Source organism: Aotus nancymaae, unplaced genomic scaffold, assembly GCF_030222135.1.
Source record: "Aotus nancymaae isolate 86718 unplaced genomic scaffold, 86718_ANA_hifiasm-v0.15.2.pri h1tg000025l, whole genome shotgun sequence".
NCBI classification, from domain to species: Eukaryota; Metazoa; Chordata; class Mammalia; order Primates; family Aotidae; genus Aotus; species Aotus nancymaae.
The window spans coordinates 32,458,143-32,479,845 of record NW_026988438.1 but is presented as its reverse complement, the minus strand read 5'-3'; the positions used below and the strand labels follow the sequence as shown (position 1 = coordinate 32,479,845).

Sequence of the window (21,703 nt, the reverse complement as noted above, 5' to 3'; positions counted from 1 at the left end):
TGTCATTTGTATTTGTTTGTGGAAGCAGAGTTTGTGTATTGTTAGTATCCTTTAAAAAGGTATTTTAGTCTAGGGCAAACCAGTATTAGGCATTCAGATGCCAGCTGTTAGGACACAGCAGTCCTAGGAAGCAGTAGCTTTGGAGATTCGAAGTTTCAGCTTCCTGATGGGTTGTATGACAAGCAGAATATACCTAGGTACAATATGTTCAACCGTAGGAGCATTTTTGTTGCAGGTAATAATTATGGACCACGTTCATCCAAAAGTATCCTTTGAATATTCCAGTAGCAAATGCTGTTGATCCTTACTAGCCTAGAACTTATTTTAAAATAGTTATTGGGTCCCAGTTTAAGTAATTTGTGATTGATAGAACAGTAATACAGCCTAATCTAACCAAAAATTTAAGGGAATAAAGTCTACGTGCATCACCTGAACAGCCTAAGATAGAATGAGGAACTGAATGGATATATTAATTTCCACTTAATACTGGATTTCATAATGGACACTAAGGAAAATAAAGAGCCATATTTATTTTTGGGTCAGAGGCAGTTTATTTTAAATGTGATTTCATTTACATTTATAAGCAGCTTTTCTTGACAGGAATTTTGATTAAGTTGCCTTCAGTTCTAATACAAACCTCTGTTGCTTTCAGACTTAATGTGCTCTGTCCCCAACAAAACATATGAAAATATAATTTAAAGCACAGTTTTCACAGACACAGTACAATACATTCACTATACACAGTATAACAAAATATTCCCATCCTTACCTGTTTAGTAATACTGTCACAATGAATAAGTAAATAGAAATTGGAATTTGTTTTATCGTTGAAAGAAATTTAACATGCACAATGACTATTTTATGACTGTTTAGCTGTTAAACTACTGATCCAGCCTGCAGTTCTTTGCACTAGAAGGAGCGAAGCTAAATAATAATTGCTGGCCTAAAATTTTTTTTTGGTCAATTGTAGGTAGATATGAAATAGCCAAGTAGGGCCTTCTTATGCACCAACTAGTTGCTTCTCATGTCGTCTGGATCACCCTTTTAAACATAGGATAACACTGTATATTCAGGACCAAGACCATGCTTCAGATCTGAGGAAATTTTTAGAGGGCAGTGTCTTTATAAATACTTTAAAATCCCTCATTATGAGAGATTCAGAACTTATGAATATAGAGGTTTACTCATCTGGCTAACAGAATTGTCATCCTTTCAAAACGTCTGAAAATTGAGGAGGGACCCCTGCTTCCTAGCTATATGTGACGTAAGATTTTTCATCAGATGGGAACATGGGAAGATAATTTTTTATGAGCAATCTGAGTTTGTTTTATGGGCAGTTAGCTATCTCAAAGCATTTTTTTATTGCATAATTAGGCAACTGGTAAACTCTCATGTTTAAGGAATAGCACTTGGGAGAAAAGAACACTCAAGGCATGATGGTACTGTCGGTGAGGAAAAACTTCAGGAATGGTCCAGATGTAGGTTACTCTAACGGGTCGTATTAGTCATGCTTTTCTTTGACCACTTGCTGCAAGAAGCACTTAATTGTCAATAAGGCTCATTTTCATATTTCAGCAAAGTGTTTATAAAGCTAAACAGACATTTCCAATGAGAATGCAGACCTCTCTACAATGTGATGAAAAAAGTGCCTTTTAAGAAAAGAAGTCTCAAAAATGATGAGCATGAAGAGGAGGCAATAGGGGTCTTAACAAAAATGTTCCTCTTTGAAACATGCTTAGAATTTTAGTTCTGATTTGCAACCCACAGGATTGGTAGGGCAGTGGTTGCAAGAATTGGCAACACATAAACATCATTAAATTGTTGGCAATAGAGAACTACAAAGTGCTTTAAAACTTCATCTGAAGATGAAGATATAACTAAATTCCACACACACAAAATTTGCACTTAAGTATTTCAAAGTGTTTCCTAACAGATTTCAAGGAAAAGTAAGTATTTCACTAAATTGGTATCTTGGTCCGCAGATATCAAGAGGCATAAGTTGAATCCCTTGCACCCAGCAGGCACTCAATGAATGTGTGTTAATGAATGAATGAACTGAATAGACTATTTTGTACAAAATGCCATTTATAACACTAAAATGACTAGTAAGTCAGATGGCAAGATTTTCAGCTTTTTAAAGGGCAAAAGGATTTGCAAGATAATATAAAACACAGAAAGCACACCTTTTATGTATGTTATTTAAATATGAAAATATTTTTAGCATATTATGTTAAACATTCTTATTTATATTTCCATTACCTAAAGTCTTTCTACTCACAAATACTAACTCCATTATGTAAGGCATGGTAACCAGTTAGTTTGATAATGAAGGTATTATTTTGGTTTTGAACATATGTGAGTTGATGTGTTGAGAACTTCAATCAATCACATTACAATCTTGAAAAAAAATCTCAGTGCCAGCCCCTCCTCCCCCCAGTTGATTTCACTGCAATACAATTCAACAATATGCCACATGCCCTCAATTTTATTTTGTTGTTTTGGGGGAAATGTGCTGAAGAACCTAGAGCTTTTTTGTTTAGCACCTTATATCAAAGTAATGAAAATGGGTATGATGATTACATGTGCAAATGTACAAAATCATTAACTCTACAAAGATACATCATTCCAAAATTACAGAAAAAATTTAAAGCATGCATTTAATTCTTTTTCTTTAAAGGGTTGCTGAATGCTTCCCCTGAAAAAAGGTGGCTGTTTTCAAAATCAGCAACTGCTGGTGAGGATTTCTTGGCACAGTTATGACCAGCATGTTATTGCTGCATCTTCCTGATAATCTCAGCCGACACCGGGGGATGGAAATTGATTGTGTGGTGCCGCAGGCCCTGAGCTGTCTTGTAACTCTTCCCACAGCGACATTTGAATGGTTTGCGGACACGAATCTGTGTTCTGTGACCATTCTTAGCGTGGTACTTTATGCCATTCACATTCTGTGGAGAATACAAAAATATTTCTTATTAGATGGAATCAGTCACAGAATGTCAAACTTGGGAAACCTCTATTTGGGTCTGGATTGTAGTTCCTGGATGGCAGCTGTTCAGAGTGCAGGCTTTTGCAAGGATTCCAGTTGTGTGCTGATCATGGGCTGTACAGATGGTCACACACACAGCTGACTCGAAATTTCAGATGTGCCTCAATTACTCTGAAAATGGAAGTGCTGATTTCTTCCAATATTTAGGACTTACAGACTATAGAAAGAAAATCCTCTGAATCTTTTCCACTCTAAAGAAAGTTAACAGTGAACAATCCTATACAAATCCTCAGCATGACCAACAAAATATCTTTCTAAAGAAAAAAAAAAAATTAGGGCACATCTCAAAGTTTGACATATATAAATTTTTGATTTGAAAACAATTTATATCTTGCTTCCAGACAACTGTGTTAACAGTTCCCTACCATGCCTTAACTAGAGTTTTTGTCAGTTTCCTGCTCTGCACTAAGCCAATATCTCTGATGCCACTGTGGAAGCTACCTGTTGCCCAAATCCTGTCCCCTGCACACCTGTACATGTTTAATAAGTACTTGTGGTTAGACTGGGCCTTACCTTCAGTATTGCATTCCAAACATACAATGAACTTTAAAATTTTAAGGTTATTTATATAGTCACTAGCATCTGCATGTTAAAGTTATCAAAATGCTTTCTGAATTTCTGTTAATCGGTTTTGCTAGCTCACCAGCCTATTCTATGTAAGACTCCATTCTTAGATTCTCTCTCTACAGATTTACCAACCAGTAATCCTCATCCCAATTAAATGGGGAGGAAAGGGGCTCAAGGGTATTAAGTAACTAGTGGAAGACTTAAGAACTGATGGCAGAGATGTGGTATTTGAGCATAGCTCTTAATTTCCACGTCAGCTATTGCCAGATTAGAGAGTAAGGGAACACAGAAGAGACAGCTTGAGACAAAACGTTATTGAGCACAGATTTTAGGAGAGTGAGCTGTTTCCTAAAATACTGCCCAAATCCAGTCCTGGTAGGCCCAGTCCCTTGCCCAGCTAAAGGAGTCCAACACAATATTGTTCCCACTCTTGATGGAATGCCTTTAAAGAGCTAACAGACAACGGCTCCCTGCTGTTGTCTCATGAATATCCGGCACAGTGCCTGGCACACTGTAGATGCTCAGTAACTGACTGAATGAAGTTAGAACAGCATTTCCCAAGTATATGCCTCACTAGTCTGGAAGAAGGGTTGCTACTAAATATAAATGTTTGGTGATTACTATTACATTAGAGATGTGCAGTGCACATTAATGTTTTTTTAAAAGTCCTTGGAAGAGAACTCTGCTGGACTGTGTTGAACCCAGGGGTGCCAAATAGCTAGCAGTTGGCTATGCTCAGAGTCTGAAGGTTGTCCAGTGATCTGAAGCAGAAGGACAAACACTCTCTGCCCTGCACCGGGCCTTCTGCACCTCAGCCTTGTCCCTCATACATCAATCCTTTCAAACATAAGGTACTTCCTGTCTTGTTAAGAGGCATGTTGGGGGTTTCAGAGCCTGCTGGGGCAGGAAAGGGGAGGGGAGTGGCAGTCACAGAATCAGACCCACTGAGATGTTTGACAGGTAGATATGCCCTGCCAGTCCCTGGCCATTCCAGCCATCCCCGCTGAGACCCATGCACATGAGTGAAGAGGCCAACGTGTGTATCCAGCCCAAGCAGGCCTCAGATGACTCTAGCCCTAGCTGGTGTCTTAGAGCAACTGTGTGAGAGACCCCAGGTGAGAACCCCGCTGTTGAGCCAGGCAGCCTAGAGAACTGTGAAAGATAACTGTTTTAAGCCATGTACTCTGTGTGTGTGTGTGTGTGTGTGTGTGTGTGTGTATGAGAGAGAGAGAGACGGAGAGAGAGTGATTATTAGTTTTATGACCATTAGAAAAACACTTCCAGCTTTAATATGGTGGAAAGTGTCCTGGCTTACAAATGCTAGGAATGTGCACCTGCCTGCTTAGTAATATCCCATTTATAGCTCAACAAATATTGGGCACCTAGCAGGTTCCTTTTCTGTGGATGAAGGGCTACTAAAACATTTCATGTCCTTGTTTTCATGGGGAACTTGATGCAGGACACATCACTAAGAATCTACTACCTCTGTGCCCCACAGCCATTCATACCTTGTCAGAAAATAGAAAAATAAAAAACAAAAGCATTAACCAAGAAAAAGGCATAGCAACTCTAATGGTATCAGGGCTTAGCCATTCCAAAGAGGCCTGAGTTTTTTAACTAATTAGGCTAAAAAAAGATTTTAAGACTAGAAATTGCTAAAACCACAGAAGCCAGTCCAATGTGAAGCCAGATCTGTCGTACACCAAAAGAAGGACAAGCCAGAGCCAAGGGGATTCCAGCAAGTGCTGTGGCCCATTCCTAGCTTGAATGTAAACATTATGTTGTGTGTCTGGCATGAGACTGTGAGGAAAACACAGCCAACACCACATAGACATCAGCTTTATTACTCTGGAAAAGTCAGGAAGAACATTTAGAAACATAAGGTATTTCCAGGGTTGGTCAAGGAACCTGCTGTGCCATTACTCCTTTGTCTTTGCTGCTGTGATTAAAAATGTTCACAAGTGTCAGTGCGTTGCCCTTCTCACAAATGTTAGTGTAAGGTCAAGTCAGACTCTATTAAAACATTTCCCCCATCCATCCATTCAGTTATAGGCCACGGGAACTTCCTCTTTCCAAGACCAGAGGAACTCTGAAAAGATCCACCAAAGTTTCTTACCAGTCCTGAAACAACTTTGATCTTTCCAAAATATTAATAACAAAAATAAATAATGGCAGGAAACCTGAAATGCTGAAATTGCTGAAATTCTTTGGTCCTAAAAAAAATGGAATAAAACTTCAAAAGGGCAAGGAAAGTTGCTAACATTTTTAAAGAGCTTATCATTCTGGGTACTTGACGTCAATTGCCTTAATTGAAACTCATGTTTTGGATGACAGAATTGACTCTTAGAGAAAGTGGGTGACTTGGCCAAGATCACATGGCTGGTAAATGACAGAATTGGAATAGGAACCCAGGGATGTCTGATTCCATAGTCTGTATTTCCTCATATAGTCTCCTAAGGTGATAGGTACTCGTTAATTAGAACAACCAGCTGATGGTATTATTTGAAAAATCTTACCAGTTGGGAAGAAGGACTGGGATAACAGTCTGGAGAAAACTGTGAATTACAGTGATACTTTGACATGAAGCTATTAAGGGAAGGAAGTGGGTAAGGTAGGAGGTAGAAAGGAGGACTTAGGTGGGGGTTTCTACCATTAGGAACTACCTGTCCCCTCTGATGGTATAGTCAATAGACAGCAGGCAATTTAGAGCCTATTCCAAAAAGTCTACTCCAAATCAAATAATGAAGCCCAAGTCGAGTACAACATGTGACACTTGCCCTAGATAAGACCAATGGTCAATTTCCCAGGGGCCTGGATGTTGTACACAATGGAGGAGATGAAGTTGCTTGGGGATATGATGAGGAAGAAGAGTAAAAAACAAATTGGGGGCCGGGCGCAGTGGCTCATGCCTATAATCCAAGCACTTTGGGAGGCCAAGGCGAGTGGATCACGAGGTCAGGAGTTTGAGACCAACCTGACCAACATGGTGAAACTCCGTCTTTACTAAAAATACAAAAATTAGCAGGGTGTGGTGGTGCGCACCTATAATCCCATCTCAAAAAAAACAAAACAAAAAAACCTCTAAAACAAGAAAAAAAAAAAAAAACCTAAAACAAAGAAAAAAAAAACAAATTGGGGGGTGGCAGTAGTGATAATGGTGGGGGTTAAAAGTGAAGCCACTTTCCGCAGTGTGGACACCCCACCAGCCCCAGAAAGCAGGAGGGCCGAGGTGCACGCAGGGCCCTACTGGACACTGCATGGCAGCACACAGGGCTGTCCTGCAAATTGGGTGGGGTCTTTAGGAAAAAGTGAATTGTCTCTTCCCTCAGTCATTTAAGTAATATGTTCAGTTACATAATTGCAGAAATTCAGAAAACACAAGAGCATAAAGAAGAACAGATACTATCATTGTTAATATGTGACGTATTTCTTTTCACTATTTTTTCACACCCCCACTCCCACCTTTTTTCCACTTATTGTTACTTTGTGAGCACTCCCTCATCATTAACTGGTTTTCAGTGTTTGAAAATGGGACACTGTTTATCTGGGTCTGTCTGTCGCTGAAGCAATGTCCTCTATGCAGTAGAGGACTCCAGAGGAACTTTCGGGGGCAGGGGGTTATTCTGTTTTACATTTCTTAAAAAACAAAACAAAACAAAAAACCTTAAAAAGTTCCTTTAATCCTCACCATTCTAACATAAAAATTATCATAGGGAAAAAACATTAAAACACTTCAATCCATCTTTTAAACCTATCTGCATTAGAAGGAAGGGAAGTCCTCTCTCTTTTCCCTGAATTCAGGCTAGCATGAGCAGGGCAAGGGCGGTGGGCTCAGGTCTGGAACACTTCTTTGGAAGAATCCAAAGAAAAATAATCCTGCCACAGCTTTGGGGCTCCGGGGCTCATTGGGGAGCGTGCATTTCCCCGTTCCCGTGGGCTATGCCTTGATTCCTTCGCCCTCAGAGCATCTGTCACATCTGAGATTTGTGCTGGGCGCTCAGCAAAGACAGTGAGCTATGAGGGGCATGGGGGCAGTATGGGAGATGGTGCCTCAATGCAGAAAGAGCATGTGGGTTGGTCCAAGGGTGAGAACTTTACCTATGAGGGGTGGAGAGGGCAATCAGTCTGGGAGGTTGGTGAGGGCTCCCAGAGGCGGCGGCACTGGAGCTGTGCCTGGAGAAACGAGCAGGGTTAAAATGAGAGATACTGACGGAGAGAGGAAGGGACGGGGGACTGGAATATGCCATCCAAATATGCCTCTTGGCCATAAGGACTGTTCAGCTGAAGGCGTTAAGCAGCAGCAGATGCAGGAAGGCTCCCTGCTCACGCTGTGCGTGTCTAAAAACAGGACACAAATTACAAAGACAGAAGATAGCCCACCCACTTCTTCCAGGGAGGTCAAAGGTTAACCAATGAAGAGAACTTTAGACCCTTACTGGGCTGGAAGATGGTACCAGAAGAATCTACATTAACAAGCTAATACTCTAACAGCATTTGCTGCCTTTTTTTCTTTTTTCCTTCCACCAGTTGCTGCTCCCAGAGACTCAGTCCTTTTCCTTTGTTTCATTACTTCTCCAAAAATGTACTTAGTGTTCTTTGTTGAAGATGATGTATAGAGACACCCCGTCCCTGGCTGTCTTTCCCATGTGTATATGAAATACACATGTTGATAAACTTCTGTTTTTCTCTTGCTAATCTCTCTTTTGTTAGAGAATCTGTTGTAACTAGAACTTACGATGATTGAGGGAAACATCATTTTTTGTCTACTAAGAGCAGGGAGAGTCCTAGGCTGAGGAGTGGATGCGAGAAGGAAACGTGGAGACTTGGCTTTACTGTGTGGTCCCTCTCCCGTTCCCTACCCGGCATGAGGTCTGGGAGTTTGGTACCTCATCTTCTCTCCACTCTGTAAATGCCAATGAAATGGTGAGGGCTGCTGATCCTGAGTCAGCGTCCAGGAGACTCGGCTGGCAGAGACGGCTGCCAGCAGCAGCAAGGGAATAAGAAATGTCTGACTTGCCTTGGGAACAAATGAGATGGCAGCACTTCTGGATTCTGCCCGAGTCCACAGTACCCAGCTCATCCCACCCTCTTCTCTGCAGCTCCCAAGCCAGCAATGATGCAGTGAGTAAGATGAAATACTAATGGCACTGGAGCACAGCCCTGCCTTCCAGCCAGTTACTCTGGGGCAGAAAGAGCCAGCTGCCAGCTTTGGGGAGTAGGAGCAGCTCATCTCCAGCGCCTGGTTGGAGATGTGGTCACAAGCCTGCTGTGGCCCTGTGTATCATGACCTGGCATTCTGGCCCAGAGAAGGAAACGCATGCTTCCCTCGCAGGGATCAGGACCACCAACTGCCACCCATGTCACCTGCCAGTTAATGGGGCTGGAGCTGGCAGCCCCTTCAGCTCACGGCTCACTGAATTCTCAGTGGCCTTAGGTGGAGAGAGAACACTTAAGAAAGCCCCCACTAACCCAGACACAGACAACTGACAAACTGCCAAAACCCGAGAGAAAGAAAAGCAAAAGAATAATGACAAAACAAATGAGGAGGAGGAGGAGGAGAAGATTCGAATAAGAAGAATAAGAAAAGGGGGATGGAGCTAGAGGTGGGAGAGAGGGAATGCCTCCCCCGCACCCTCTGCCCAGAACCCAGGGCATAGCTTGTATTTCCTTTGTTTTTTCGGGGGGTCAGCCTGAGTACAGGTCATTACTTGGTTCCTGGTTCCACTGACCCTTTTTTTTTTTTTTTGAGACGGAGTCCCCCTCTGTCACCAGGCTGGAGTGCAGTGGCACAATCTCGGCTCACTGCAAGCTTCGACTCCCTGGTTCAAATGATTCTCCTGCTTCAGCCTCCCGAGTAGCTTGGGATTACAGGCATGTGCCACCACACCTGTCTAATTTTTGCATTTTTAGTAGAGATGGGGTTTCACCATGTTGGCCAGGATGGTCTCAATCTCTTGAGCTCGTGATCCACCTGCCTTGGTCTCCCAAAGTGTTGGGATTACAGGCATGAGCCATGGTGCCCGGCCGGCTCCCCCTTTTAACATGGCCGATGTGCAACACACCCCCAGCCTGGTGCTCAGCCCTGGAGAGCTGGCAGCAGGACGGCAGTGGTAGGGAGGAACGGCTGCGGGGAGACCATCACAGGGAGCGGCCACTTGCAGCCTTCTCTATAGAGATCAAGAAAGATGGAAAAGGTCTTTTTCTGCAATGAAGCACTGCCCTCTGGAAAAAGGGGCTTGTCCAACAATCCCGTGGATGTTTTGTATCCCAAGGTAACCCCTGAGTGGCCTTTGCCTCCTCTCCCAACTCCACGCCTGACATAGAATGTACAGATGCATCCTGAGACCTGTTCTGACCCAAATGCAGGGCTCCTCTGCCAGCCCTCAGAGGCTTCTCACATCTGCATCCCGGGGAGCTGAATTCAGTTTAAACAATGAGCATCTGGAGTTTGTGTGATGGAACTGTAATGGTACAGAGTAGGAGAAGCCTAAAAAATGCTAACTTTGCGACACATTTGTGTGCCATGCTTTTTTATCAATAGCAGCTATGAAAAGTACTGAAATAGGTTAGTGTTCAGAGACACATTTCAGAAGGGGCAGTATAAGTGCTTATGCTACCATTTTTTTAAGCTTTAAAAAAATAGTCAGTCTGCTGTGCTGTGAGTGAATTAGCCTCTCATCAAGCATACCAGGTATATTTCTGATTTTTATACTTATAGCTCACAGTTGGATGTTAAAGAGCTGCTAACACCGCATGGGGAAGTTTGCAGTTTTGTTTTTTAAAATGCCCTCTAGACCCATACTTGACTACTGTAGCATTTCTCATCAGTTTGTCCCTGTTCCTTAATAGAAAATTTAGCACCCCCAGCTGCCCATGACGCCCAGTCAGGCCCTCAGAGACCTGGGTCAGCAGACAGGCGGCTGCAGTTGATGTGGGTGGTTTGGTGAGAAAAATATCAAAGACCTTTTTTCTCCTGATCCCCTTTCATGCCAGTGGGTGGAAGGAAGCAAGAACTTCCTCAGCTGGAAGCTAAATACCCTACCACAGTCCCCAGCGGGCTCTGGGAGCCATCTGGGGCTTTTACAACTTCAGAGTGGTCCCCCGTGAGCCACCTGTAGGGCCATCCATTGGGGAAGGCATTTGGCAAATAAATAGGTTGACACATTTGATACTCTGTTCTGATGGGCCCCCCAATATGACATGAATTTGAAGACTATCAAAGACATGGTCCTCCTACAAAAGATCCCTCTTGACTGCCAGGCCCCCACATAGGACAGCAGAGGGGAAAGTCCCGCAGCAGCCTCGGGTGAGTGCTGCCCTGAGGGCACCTGCGCGCACACAGGGCTGAGGCCACGCACTCTAATGCAAGAGGGGAGCGTCTCCCTCTATTTCATATGCTTTCTTTAAGGTCAAGAAAGGGCTGCTGCCTTCCATGAAGCTTGCCCTGTTTCCGCGTGGTTATGCCAAGCACGCAGCACCCATTACCTTGTATCTCTTTTTACATCCAGGAACCGGGCAGGCAAAAGGCTTCTCTTCCCCTCCATTCATGCACATGGAGCTGAGGATGGCTTCAGAGCTGATGGCGCTCTCTGTGGTCCAGGACTCGTCACTGTCCGACTCCTCATAGTCCACCTCCTCCTCGTCATACTCGCTGCCTGCAGGACGAGAGCAGTGCGAGGACTGTCAGGAGCGCTCATCTCCCCACAGGTTCACCCGGCCACCCCCAGGACAGCACTGATGGCCCATGGAGAGGGCACTCTTGGGACCAAGGGACAGTAAACACGTTTATTCCCTTACAACTCGGGAGCAAGAGCCCTGCGTTCCCACCTAAGAGACCGAGGCAAGGGCTTCCCAACAATTCACGGCTAGGAGTTAGCGGAGCAAGAACATTAGCTCAGTTCTATGGCAGCCCAGCCTGTGGCTGCAAAGGTACAGGGAAGACTCACTCTGGGCCCAAAACCAAAACCACGCAACAACGACAGGCTCCTCACAATCCCCATGCTAGTGCCTGACACCCCCAAATGAGCAGACCCTGTCCCCTTAGTTTCACGCTTTATTGGCCTAGTAAATGCAACAATCTCCGGGGTCAGGGTCTGCTTTGGACTTACTAGGTATTTCCACTTCAGTAGAAATGAATTTCAGGTCTTTTTCTTTAGAGATTTGAGCTGGGAAATTTGGAACTAAAAGAGGCCTCATGCTAGGGAGCAAGAGACACAGAAGGCCAGGAGCTCTGAGGGTAAATCGCCAGCAGCAGAATGCAGGGTGGCTCCTGGAAGATGAAGTGACCCCCTACACCTGCAGTCCTAGGCACTGCATCTGCCCCTCAGCTCATGTGACACTTCCCACTAGGGCTGACCCATTGCAGTCACACAGCTCAGAAAGGAAGCGGGGATTCTCTTATATTCCTAAGGGTTAAGAGCTCTGCTAAGAATCGAATTAGACTCTGCTGACTTCTGTGCAAGACGGCAGGGATGGAGAACCACTTCAACAAGCAGCCTCTTTTTGCTCTTTTTTAATGAGGCCCAAAGCCATTTATTTGGAGCTTTTGCACAATACAACCCTGAAGGACATAATTCTACAGATCATAAACAGTGTAAAATAATATGTTGACAAGTCCTAATGCATTTACAAGCCCCGTGGAATAAATAGGAATTATAGCACAACATTAATAAGAATTATATGGTAGCAATTACAGTTGTGAAATTCATCCCCCAGGTGTGAGGCTAAATTGCACCAGGGGCCTGCCTGGGTGCTTCAGGGGCTTACTCTGCTACATCAATTATTTCAACACCAAATATTGGCACTTTTATTGGGTTTCATTTTAATAGGCATTAATAAGATTGTTTGAAGAGCCAGTTGAGCCAGGAACAGGGACGCCGGCATCTGAGGCTAAAAGTTGAAAGGAGCCAGGAAGGAAGGAAGGGACCTGAAGTTTATTGAGTGCCTATTATGTTTCAGGCACATTATATGCATTATCTCATTTAATCCTCCAGTAACCCTATGAGGTGGGATTACTGTCACTTTTATACACACGAGCAACTGAGCCCCAGTGGGTTAAAACGCTTAGACATTGTCTGAATTAGCCATTAAGGGACAGTGCTTTTTCCCCACATTGCTTCCCAGCCCCCAATGCCAGGCTCTTCTGAGGGGTTCCCTGTTAATCTCCTTTGAGTTGCTGGCTCTTCACCATTTCATACTGAGATGGAATTCAAAGCAGTCTGTTTTGAAGCCTGTTAGAAATTCTCGGGTAGTGCAGAAAAAACAATTTGGCAAACATGAAGCTTTGGAGTTGAATGTGGATTTCAGTAAATTCCACTGTACTTGGCCATAACTCCCTAAATAAAGAGAGACGGTTTGGAAATGGCCATACCAGATGACACAGGGGTACCACTCTGTCACGTTGCTCGGGGTCTGTCTTGGAGCAAATCTTGAAATCTGTTTTTAAGTAGGGCATTAAGACATTTTCCTCCTAAACAAATGCCACATGCTGGCGTCCTTTAACTTGCTTGTTAGAAAACTATAAATGCTATTTCACAAAGCTCCTCCAGCGGGACTTCAGAAAGAATGACTCATTTACCCATCTAATTGGGCTAATTTGTTAACCTGAATACCAAGAACCACGAAACATTTAGAATGGGGGAGGGTAGGGCACGTCAGATCGACTCGGGGCGTAATGAAGCCAACAGAAGAGAAAACTTCAAAACTCTACTGGATCAAAAGCGATCAACTCCTGAGGGGTTGAAGCTGCCTACAGCGTCTCCGGGAAAGCCCGTGGTATCCAGCCCCAAGCAGGGCGGGCAGGAGCCATACAGCTTACCCTGCAAATCAAAATGCTTCTGAGAGGGAAAGGTAGTGTGGGGCGACAGGTGTAAGCTGGGACTGTCCCAGGCAAGGTGAGACACACACCACTGATGAGCAGCTCACCACCAAGTCCTTGGGTGAAACTGGTCATCTCCCTCGGTTGGAGCAAGATGGACTTCTGTTTATACTTAATTTTGTCCTCTAACAAAGAACATCAGCACAGACCTGGGCTCATGCCTTTGCTTTCATTAGCTGAAGGACAAGCCACTTGGCTTTTTTTTTTTTTTTTTTGAGACAGAGTTTTGCTCTTGTTGCCCTGGCTGGAGTGCAATGGCTTGATCTTGGCTCACTGCAACCTCGGCTTCCCAGGTTCAAGTGATTCTCTTGCCTCAGCCTCCCAAGCCTCTGGGATTACAGGCATGAGCCACCATGCCTGGCTAATTTTGTATTTTTCAGTAGAGACAGGGTTTCTCCATGTTGGTCGGGCTGGTCTTGAACTCCTGACCTCAGGTGATCCGCCTGCTCCGGCCTCCCAAAGTTTTGGGATTACAGGCGTGAGCCACCACGCCTGGCCTGCCACTTGGCTTTTATTTCCTCTTTCATAAAATGGGCAGAAGTCTCTTCCTTGCAGGTTGAATTTAAGGATCAGAATGGGTGTGTATAGGATACCTGGAATAGGAGGACTTCCATAGAGTAAGTGCTGAAAACACGGAAGGCAGTGTAAGCAATGCCATCTTTATAATCCTATTACATAGACATATTCCATATAAAATAAGGCTATTTTTAGAAAGGCCTGTCGTGAAACCAAACAGGAAGATAATTCCAAAAAGGGTTGGGAATCCCTACTGAAAAAATGCAAGAGAGACTCCAGGACCAGACAGGCCCCATCTGCTTTGGGCTCAAAGAAGGAGCAAAGCACACTCCGGCCTCCACCTCCACAAGGCTACAGAGGCCAGGAGGGAGTGTAGCTGGCGCTCACTGCTGTGAGCCCAGGCAAGTGACGCTAACTCTCTGAGCTTCAAACTGCTCATCTGTAAAATGGGCGAATGCCTGTACACACACACTAAGGCTGTTGTGAAGAATAACTGCGTTCCTGTTTTTAGGACTCTGGACAAGGCCTGGCCCATGGTAAGCATAAAGGAGTATTTGGTAAAGAAATAAACAGAATGCTGTGTGAGCTGTTTATCTCATCTACTGCTCCCTTGCTCTCTCTTGAGAACAGTCCCCTTTTCAAACCAGGGGAGCATACTGGGCTTCTACTATAGCTTTTCTTATACCCCAAATGCTCCCCTTTTATCAACGAGGAGAACTATCAGCACCAGGTGGCAGCCAGAGGGCCTGGGGGGGCAAGGCAGGGGCTCCGGGACCCGAGTCCCAGGCGCTCAGATGTTGGCTCCCATTCGCACTTCAGGCAGGGCCTGTGGTGTCCTGCAGAAAACTTTTGAGGCCAAAACACAACTGCACTTAGTCTCCTTTCAAACATTTTGGAACTCTAGAAAGAACTACCCTGAAACGAAAGTCACCAAAGCCACTGGGCCACAAGAGGAAAATAAATCCCAGCCTCATTCGTTCATCTTCAATTGCTGCTTCAGCCGCTATCTCAACACTCACTGCAGAGTGAGCAAATCCCCAGCAGGCTCCAGACCTTTGCTAGGGAAGTCCTTTCCCAGTCCTGGAACACATGAGGTAGGAAAGCTGCCTCTCCTAGCAACACCCTCCCAGGCTTTTACTCCTATGTTCCAATTAATAAAAAATCCTAGGCACTGCCCTGAGTATGAGTGTGTGAATATTTTTTATCATAAATGCCACATATTTATTAATATGCTACTGCAAAAACCACATATGCAAAGCAGCAAAAAGGGTAGGCATAAAATAAGTATAAATATCTTAATCCGTGTATGAATAGTTTCAGTAAATTTTTTATAAGCAGGTGTAAAGATTTAACACCTCCTTCTTGTACCTCACTTTGAGCCCACGGCCCTCCAGGCCAGCTGGGGCTGCAGTGGGGCCTCAGTCCGCACTGAGGCTCTCAGGGTGAAGTGAGGCTCAGGGCTACTCTAGGGGAAAATAACGGGACCTTAAGGATGGACACATTCATTTATTCACACGACAAATTCATATCCAGTGCCTGTCTTGAGTACAGTTGGTGATCATTAGGTCCTGTCGAAGCTCCACCCCGTAAGTCCAAAGGAGAGGTGCATGGCACCCCGCCGGGAGAATCATCAGGAAATGAGATGATGTTCTTGTTCTGTGCCTCGCACCATCCCGAGACAACAAATGTTATTTCCACACAATTTTCAAAACTGACAAATATATACATACATATATATGTTTTTCCTCTGTGTAAAAGAGAGGGGAAAAAACAACCATGTATGTGTATAGTTATAAGCAGTTGGGGCAGGAAAGGTTTTTGGAGTGTGAGAGTCACAGAAAGAATCTACCCCTTTGGGGCCCAGAGTGGGCCTCTGGGGACAGGCTGGCAGGTGTCCTCAAGGCCACCCTCTTAGCAAGCTCTGCTGGGGAGCCCCGGACTGGGGGGTCAGAATGTTAACAACTAGAAGGAACTTGCAGACCACTGAATCCCACGCTCATCAGAAGTTAGTGACTAAGCATGGGCGGGGCGGGGCTTAATGGGTGCAAAACAAATAGAGTAAGACCTAGGATTTGCCAGCACAACAGGGTTGACTTTAGTCAATAATAAATTGTAGATTTAAAAGTAACTAAAAGGGTAAAATTGGATTGTTTATAACACAAAAGATAAATGCTTGAGGGGCTGAAGAATCCATTTTACATGATGTGATTATTACACACTGCAGACCTGTATCAAAACATCTCATGTACCCCATAAATATATACACCTACTATGTACTCACAAAAATTAAAATTAAAAAAATTTTAAAAACGTGAAGTGGGGCCAGGCGGGGTGGCTTATGCCTGTAATCCCAGCACTTTGGGAGGCCAAGGCAGGTGGATCACGAGGTTAGGAGTTCAAGACCAGCCTGGCCAAGATGGTGAAACTCCGTCTCTACTAAAAATACAAAAAATTAGCTGAGCGTGGTGGCACATGCCTGTAATCCCAGTTACTGGGGAGGCTGAGGCAGAGAATTGTTTAAACCCGGGAGGCAGAGGTTGCAGTGAGCTGAGATCATGCCACTGCACTCCAGTCTGGGTGACACAGTGAGACTCCGTCTCAAAAAAAAAAAAAAAAAAGTGAAGTGACTGACCCACAGTCACACAGCATCTGCAGCCTGTTCAGGGACTTCCCTTCTCCAGGTCTGCCTCATGGAGGATTCTAAGCAGGAAAAGATCATGCTATGGCCTGCACCCATTCACATTCCCTCTCTTCTCCCTCTCTCCCCTACCCCACCCTTTCCAGCCATAACTCCCAGGAAGCATCAAGGGAAAGGGACAAGATGCTAAAAAACGAAACAGAAAAAGCCTGTTACGTACCAACCACCCTTCCCCATATGTTCCCCGAGGAAAGCTTTCTCACCACTACTACCAAGTTCTCTAGCTTTGCTCATCCTACATACCTAGTACTTTGTAACTTCTAAGCCACATCTCCCCATTTCTTTGCTCCACACCATAACCACTGTTTTATTCCCTATTTCTGTATATTTGACTTTTTCCACCTATAAGTGAGACTATACAATATTCTCCTTTCTGTGTGTGGTTTATTTCACTTAGTATAATGTCCTTCAGGTTCATCCATGTTGTAGCAAATAGCAGGATCTCCTTTTTTAAAGGCTGAATAGTATTCCACTGTGTGTGTGTTTGTGTGTGTGTGTACATAGATTCCTGGTGCATTCATTCACTGATGGACACTTCGGTTGTTTCCAGTTCTTGTCTATTGTAACGCTCGGAGAACATAAGAGAGCAGAGAGCTTCCTGAGGTGGTGATTTCATTTCTCTGGGTATATATCCAGAAGAGGGATTGCAGGGTCATATAGTAGATCTATTTTGCTAACACTTGTTACTTGTCGTTTTGATCAGAGCTGTCTGAATGGGTGCGGTCTTTTAAGTGATCATTCATGGTGGTTTTGATTTGCATTTCTCTAATGCTTACTGATGAGCACCTTTTCATATCCTGTTGGCCATTTTTGTGTCTTCTTTGGAAAAATGTCTATCCAGGTCCTTTGCTCATTGTTAAAGCAAGTTATCTGATTTTCTGCTATAGAGTTGTATGAGTTCTTTATAAATTTTGGCTATTAACCTCTTATCAGATATATGGTTTGCAAATATTTTCCCAATCCATAGGATGCCATTCCATCTTGTTGTTTCCTTTGCTGTGAAGAAGCTTTTTAGTTTGATGTAGTCTCAATTTATTTGTTTTTGTAGACTGAACTTCCAGTATGACACCCAAAAAATTCATTGACAAGGCTAATAATGTCAAGGAGCTTTTCCCCCATGTTCTCCTGTTCTCTAAGAGTTTTACACCTTCAGGTCTTATATCCATCTCAAGTTGATTTGTACGTATGGTGTAAGATAAGGGACCAATTTCACTGAAGTGTATGTAGAAACCCAGCTTTCCTAGCACCATTTACTGAAGAGTATCCTTTCCCTATTGTTTTCCCTTTGTGCCCTTGTCAAAAAGTAGTTGACTATAGGCTCTCTCTTCTGTTCTACTGGTCTATGTGGCTGATTTCATGCCAGTACTACATACTGTTTTGATTATCTTTGTTTTGTAATATAAATTTTTTTGAGATGGGGTCTTGCATATTGGCCAGGCTGCAATGCAGTGGCTTGATCTTGGCTCACTGCAACCTCCACTTCCTGGGTTCAAGTGATTCTCCTGCCTGAACCTCTCAAGTAGCTGGGATTACAGGCGCCAGCCAACATGCCTGGCTAATTTTCTATTTTTTGTGGAGATGGGGTTTTGCCATGTTAGCCAGTGTGGTCTTGAACTTTTGACCGCAGGCGATCAGCCTGCCTCAGCCTCTCAAAGTGCTGGGATTACAGGCATGAGCCACTGCGCCCAGCCTGTAATATAATTTAAGCAGGAAGTGTGATGCCTCCAACTTTATTTTTTCTTTCTTAGGATCACTTTGGTTATTTAGAGCTGTCTTTGTAAGGCTCTCCATAGTCTTAGATATGATTAATCAATTTTAAAATGACATTCGCTAATGTTAGAGTTTCAGCAAGAAAATGGAATTTAACTGGACAGTGTGACATGTAAAAACTGGCTGCCACTAATCTTTCTTGGGTTGAGTTTTCCATTTTCATATTCCATGGTTTCATAATCACTGTGGTGGGAGTTTCTGAGAGGGGCCTCAAGAGCCCATTTCAGCATTTCAATTGGGGAAAATGAGCAAAACCAGGGTAGGACCCTGTGACAGGACAATTATATTCCATGGGACGGTGGGGAGCTTCTACTGGTTGTTGGCAAAGGAGGTAAAAATCAGTGACGGTTTCATGAATCACATCAAGAAACAAAGGCAGCCTGGAACTCTTGCCCACACACACCCCTCTTCCCGGCCACCCTCCTGCACCGAGCCCACGTTGAGGGACTATGTTAACTTCTCTTCCTGGGTCCACAAGGGGTGTGGTTTCAAAGGCAAGAACTTTCCAGTGCCATGCCTCTATCCACCCCTCTATCAGGGAGCCTAGAGTTCTTTGTCTAACTTTCCCGCGTGTGAGCTAGGTAGACAGCCCAGGTGAGCTTCCTTTGTTTAAAAAGATGCCAAAAGCCTTGGAAGGAGGGGCTCTATTGTGAGCCAGGCAGCCAATCCAGCATCTGAGTCGAAGATCAATCACTCCAGAGGAAGTTTGGAAAAGCTGCTCTCACTGGATGAGAACTTGAATGGGGCGGGAGTAACTCCTGGGTTAAAATCTCCCATACTCCCTTACCTATACAGACTCCATCTCTGGATCCCCTCCCATGACAGCATGGGAGCTCTCTCTTTGTCTCTACTTCTCTCTTTCCCTCTGCCTAATAAATTGCTTTCTGCAAAACTCTTTGGGTCCAATATTTACTTGAACGAGCCCACTGCACCTCCAAGGCCTCTTCCCCCATTCCTGTGGCGGGGGAGGCCAAGAACCTGGGACACCTGGTTACAACATCGCCGTCCAGGGCACTGCCGGGTGCTTCTGCCATGTTTGCTCTCTCACTGACCACAAGAAGATTTCCAATCTTGCCCACTCTCCTCGAACCTCTGCCCGCACCTCCCTTTGCTGACCCCATACTCTGTGGAGATGGCCCCACTCTGTTTTACTGCCTACAGAGTTCTCATTCTTTGTAGTCATAAACATAAAATGGTGACATACAGAGAAAAGTCAACCTTTTCCAGAAACCCAATATGCCACATTTTTCTTATAATGCAGATCATTAATATTCATACAAAAGTGATAACTGCAGTGACAGCAAATTAAAACTTTCCTGGGATGTCAAATTCTGGCAAATACATTAGCAGAGAGTTGCCTTTCTGTCTTATAGATTTATCATTATAAATTAGCTTTAATTGGTACTGACCCACTTTATAGGAGCTGAAGCAACAATAGTCTAAATGCACTGGCAATGGATGATTACAATGAAACACACATTAATAGCTCTGGGACCACGGGCCATGCCTGGAAAATTCTTGACCTCTTTGATCCTGGGCCTTGGCTTATTACTGGAACGTCATTCTCCCCTGTCTCCTCCTTAACTGTGGAAGCCGTCCTGGTTCTCCAAGCCAAAAGTAATACTTCCACTGGACTTAACACTTTCTAATGAATTGCCAGCTGGTATTGGTTCATCTCTGGTATCTGGAGTTCTTGGTCATTATTTGTGATTATTTCACAGTGGCCAGGACACTGCTGGCACAAAAGGAGCCACTGGACATGTGTTTGTTGAACGAATGAATGAGCGAATCGAGTTCAGAGGGGAACAAGGACCCAAGATTACACAGCTTCAACTCTTGACTCCCTCTAGTCCTTTAAAAAAAATTACGTTATTTTGCTTGCTTGCTTAAACCCTCCGATGCCTCCATGGCAAAGAGCAGCCTGGTCCTCATCATGACTTTTTTTTTTTTTAATCATGGTTGCTTGCATCTTTCAACTTTGAAGGACCAATGTTTTTAACTTAAGAACTGTACTTGCTTTAATGACAAACTTTTATAACTTTAAATCTAACAAACGTTTCTAAATCTTCAGATAGTATTAAATAATAATACATCAGTATGTAATCTTTAAAATAACATGTTCTAATGCATTTAAGTATTGATTACAAATGCATTCAAATTTGACATAGTTCAACAAAATTATGCCAACTTTACTATTTAAGTTTTAAAAGATCTTAAAAATACACAACTTAAGGCTGTGCGCGGTGGTTTACACCTGTAATCCCAGCACTTTGGGAGTCTGAAGTGGGAGGATCATTTGAGGGCAGAAGTTTTAAACCAGCCTTGGCAATGTACTGGGACCCCATCTCAATCAAATAAAAGTTTAAAAATTAGCTAGGTGTGGTAGTACACACCTGTTGTCCCAGCTACTCGGGAGGCTGAGGTGGGAAATGAGCGAAACCAGGATAGAACACTGTGATGCAGCTCGGGAAGATCACTTGAGCCCAGGAGGTCGAGGCTGCAGTGAGTGGTGATGGCACCATTGCCCTCCAGCCTGGGTGACAGAGCAAGACCTTATCTCCTAATAAATAAACACAACCAAAAGATGAATCACACCAATGATCACAGTGACGATAAAGCCTACATTCAGCCTATGACACAGCTAGCTCTAAAGATCCGAATTATTTTTTCATTTCCATACTTAGCTTTGACCTTCCTGGGTCACAAGAATCTGATGAGACCTAAAAGACAGAGGAACTGACCGCAGGCCAGGGGAGGTTGGGGGTTTCTGCGCTATGGACCCACACTGATGCTTGGTCAGGATGCAGTCAGGACAAGATGATTCAAAAGTAAGCCTGCATTTCCTTGACTAGACTCCTAGGCTTTTTGGCCAAGGTTTGCTTCCTCCATAAACAGGACTTTTTTTTTCTTTGAGATGGAATTTCACCCTGTCACCCAGGGTGGAGTGCAGTGGAGCGATCTGAGCTCACTGCAACCTCAGCCTCTGGGTTCAAATGATTCTTCTGCCTCAGCCTCCTGAGTAGCTGGGATTACAGGTGCCTGCCACCATGCCTGGCTAATTTTTATATTTTTAGTAGAGATGGGGTTTCACCATGTTGGCCAGGCTGGTCACGAACTCCTGACCTCAGATGATCTACCCTCCTCGGCCTCCGAAAGTGCTAGCATTTCCGGCGTGAGCCACCACATCTGGCCGTTTTTGCCACTTTGATGGCCTCAGTCTCATTACGAG

At 44.1% G+C, this 21,703-nt stretch overlaps 1 protein-coding gene across 2 annotated transcripts in view; it reads right to left on the bottom strand.

Moving 5' to 3' along the window:
* Positions 1-527: 527 nt before the first annotated feature.
* The window catches only part of JAZF1 (JAZF zinc finger 1), a 338,342-nt gene continuing 317,166 nt past the window's right edge, over positions 528-21,703 (bottom strand). For both annotated transcript variants that reach the window (XM_021670142.2, XM_012447777.3), the window contains exons 4-5: positions 11,099-11,268; positions 528-2,945 (exon numbers count right to left, since the gene is read on the bottom strand). In XM_021670142.2, coding sequence (XP_021525817.1) covers positions 2,769-2,945; positions 11,099-11,268 — 347 coding nt within the window. In that variant the 3' untranslated portion in view covers positions 528-2,768. The remainder of the gene's footprint in view (positions 2,946-11,098; positions 11,269-21,703) is intronic.